This window comes from Sinocyclocheilus grahami, unplaced genomic scaffold (genome assembly GCF_001515645.1).
Source record: "Sinocyclocheilus grahami isolate Dianchi unplaced genomic scaffold, SAMN03320097.WGS_v1.1 scaffold4087.1, whole genome shotgun sequence".
Taxonomy (NCBI): Eukaryota; Metazoa; Chordata; class Actinopteri; order Cypriniformes; family Cyprinidae; genus Sinocyclocheilus; species Sinocyclocheilus grahami.
Window position 1 is genome coordinate 10,999 of NW_015509092.1, and position 1,431 is coordinate 12,429.

Here is a 1,431-nt window from a genome sequence, read left to right on the forward strand (position 1 = left end):
TTTTTTAATTATTAACTATTGTTATATCATTCTTGGTCTGAACAGTTAACAAAATGGCTTAAATCTCTTACAGCACCTTTAAATTAGGACTTGTACTCCATTTTAGCTTTTAAATAGTGACTAGTGTTATATCTTTACCGCAGATGAAGATTCAAGTCACCAAAGACATACGAAGTGGAATCCCACTATGGATTATAATCCTTAGTATTCTAATAGGACTTTTAATTCTGGCACTTGTCATCTTTGCTTTATGGAAGGTAAGCTTTCTAATTTGCTTATGTTAATTCCTCTGCACACTCACAGTACCACAATGATGCTGAATGTTGACTATGTTGAATGCTCTCCTCCAGGCTGGCTTCTTCAAGAGAAAATCAGTCGAGGACATGAAGGAAGATATGAAGGACTCTAATTGAAGCCTGTGGATCTGTAGCCTCCACCCCTCAGGTCAACTCATACTTCACCGCTAGCCAAGGTCATGGAAATCATAAAGCAGAAGCATCACCAGGAACATTCAGAAATATGAAGATCAGTCATGTAGGACATCTGGGTTCACAACTACTGTATTGTAGAGCATACCAAAGAGAACCCAGCGCTTTGCTTGACATGTTGATTTATCTTCATGTTGCTCACTGCAAAATTCGACTGAATGTGAACTCAAGTGAACCTCTGAGATGCCACAAGATTGGTGGACATTTTGCCAAACCACGAGAGTCAAGCTTGAACAGCAAAGCACCAAAGGTTCATCTTGTTTGAACGCGACATTCCACCAACCAACCTCAGACCCTCATCTGTAACCCTCCGACGGCATTCATCATCAGCATAGCAAGGATCAGAAACCTGTCCTGGCAACATCTACAGTGATCTACAATCCCGTAATCAGAACCATACACTTGTTATTGGCAACAGGTTTATTCCAATAACTCACTTTTAGAGCTTGTTTTGATGGAGCGCTGTACAGTGATGTTTTTTAAATCAAAGCATTTGTTTTGATTAGTGTTATGGGCTATGAATATTGTCACATTCCTTTTTTTGTTCACAAAGCAATTCTTTTGGCACTGATGTTTTTCACGCTTTTTGTCTTCAAGTATGAAGAGGAAAAGGTCTGTACTGTAAATGTAAAGCTTTAAAGTGTATATAAAGTTATGTTTGCAATACCATGTTAATGATAAAGTAAAGGCTTTATCAAAATTATTACATCATCTGTATTCAGTGTGATACCTGTCTTGTTTTCTGAGGTAGAAAGCATCTTCATGCCCGCAGTATTTCTCAGGTGTTCCAGATGGGTTGCAGTGAATGTCTGGAATCATTTTCTCATTTGATTTTTGCCATATGTAAATATTAGGAAAACAATTACTTGACTGAAACAGAAACGTTAAAGATAAAGTGTGTAATTCATGCACCTCTATACCAGCACCAAACTAAATAATAACT

At 37.7% G+C, this 1,431-nt stretch overlaps 1 protein-coding gene across 1 annotated transcript in view; it reads left to right on the plus strand.

The window, feature by feature from the left end:
* Positions 1-1,425, plus strand: part of LOC107576644 (integrin alpha-1-like) — a gene marked incomplete at its 5' end in the record, with an annotated part of 5,598 nt that extends 4,173 nt beyond the window's left edge. The window contains 2 exons of the mRNA XM_016262786.1: positions 144-257; positions 351-1,425. Of these exons, the coding sequence (XP_016118272.1) occupies positions 144-257; positions 351-413 (177 nt within the window). The remainder of the gene's footprint in view (positions 1-143; positions 258-350) is intronic.
* Positions 1,426-1,431: the final 6 nt, after the last annotated feature.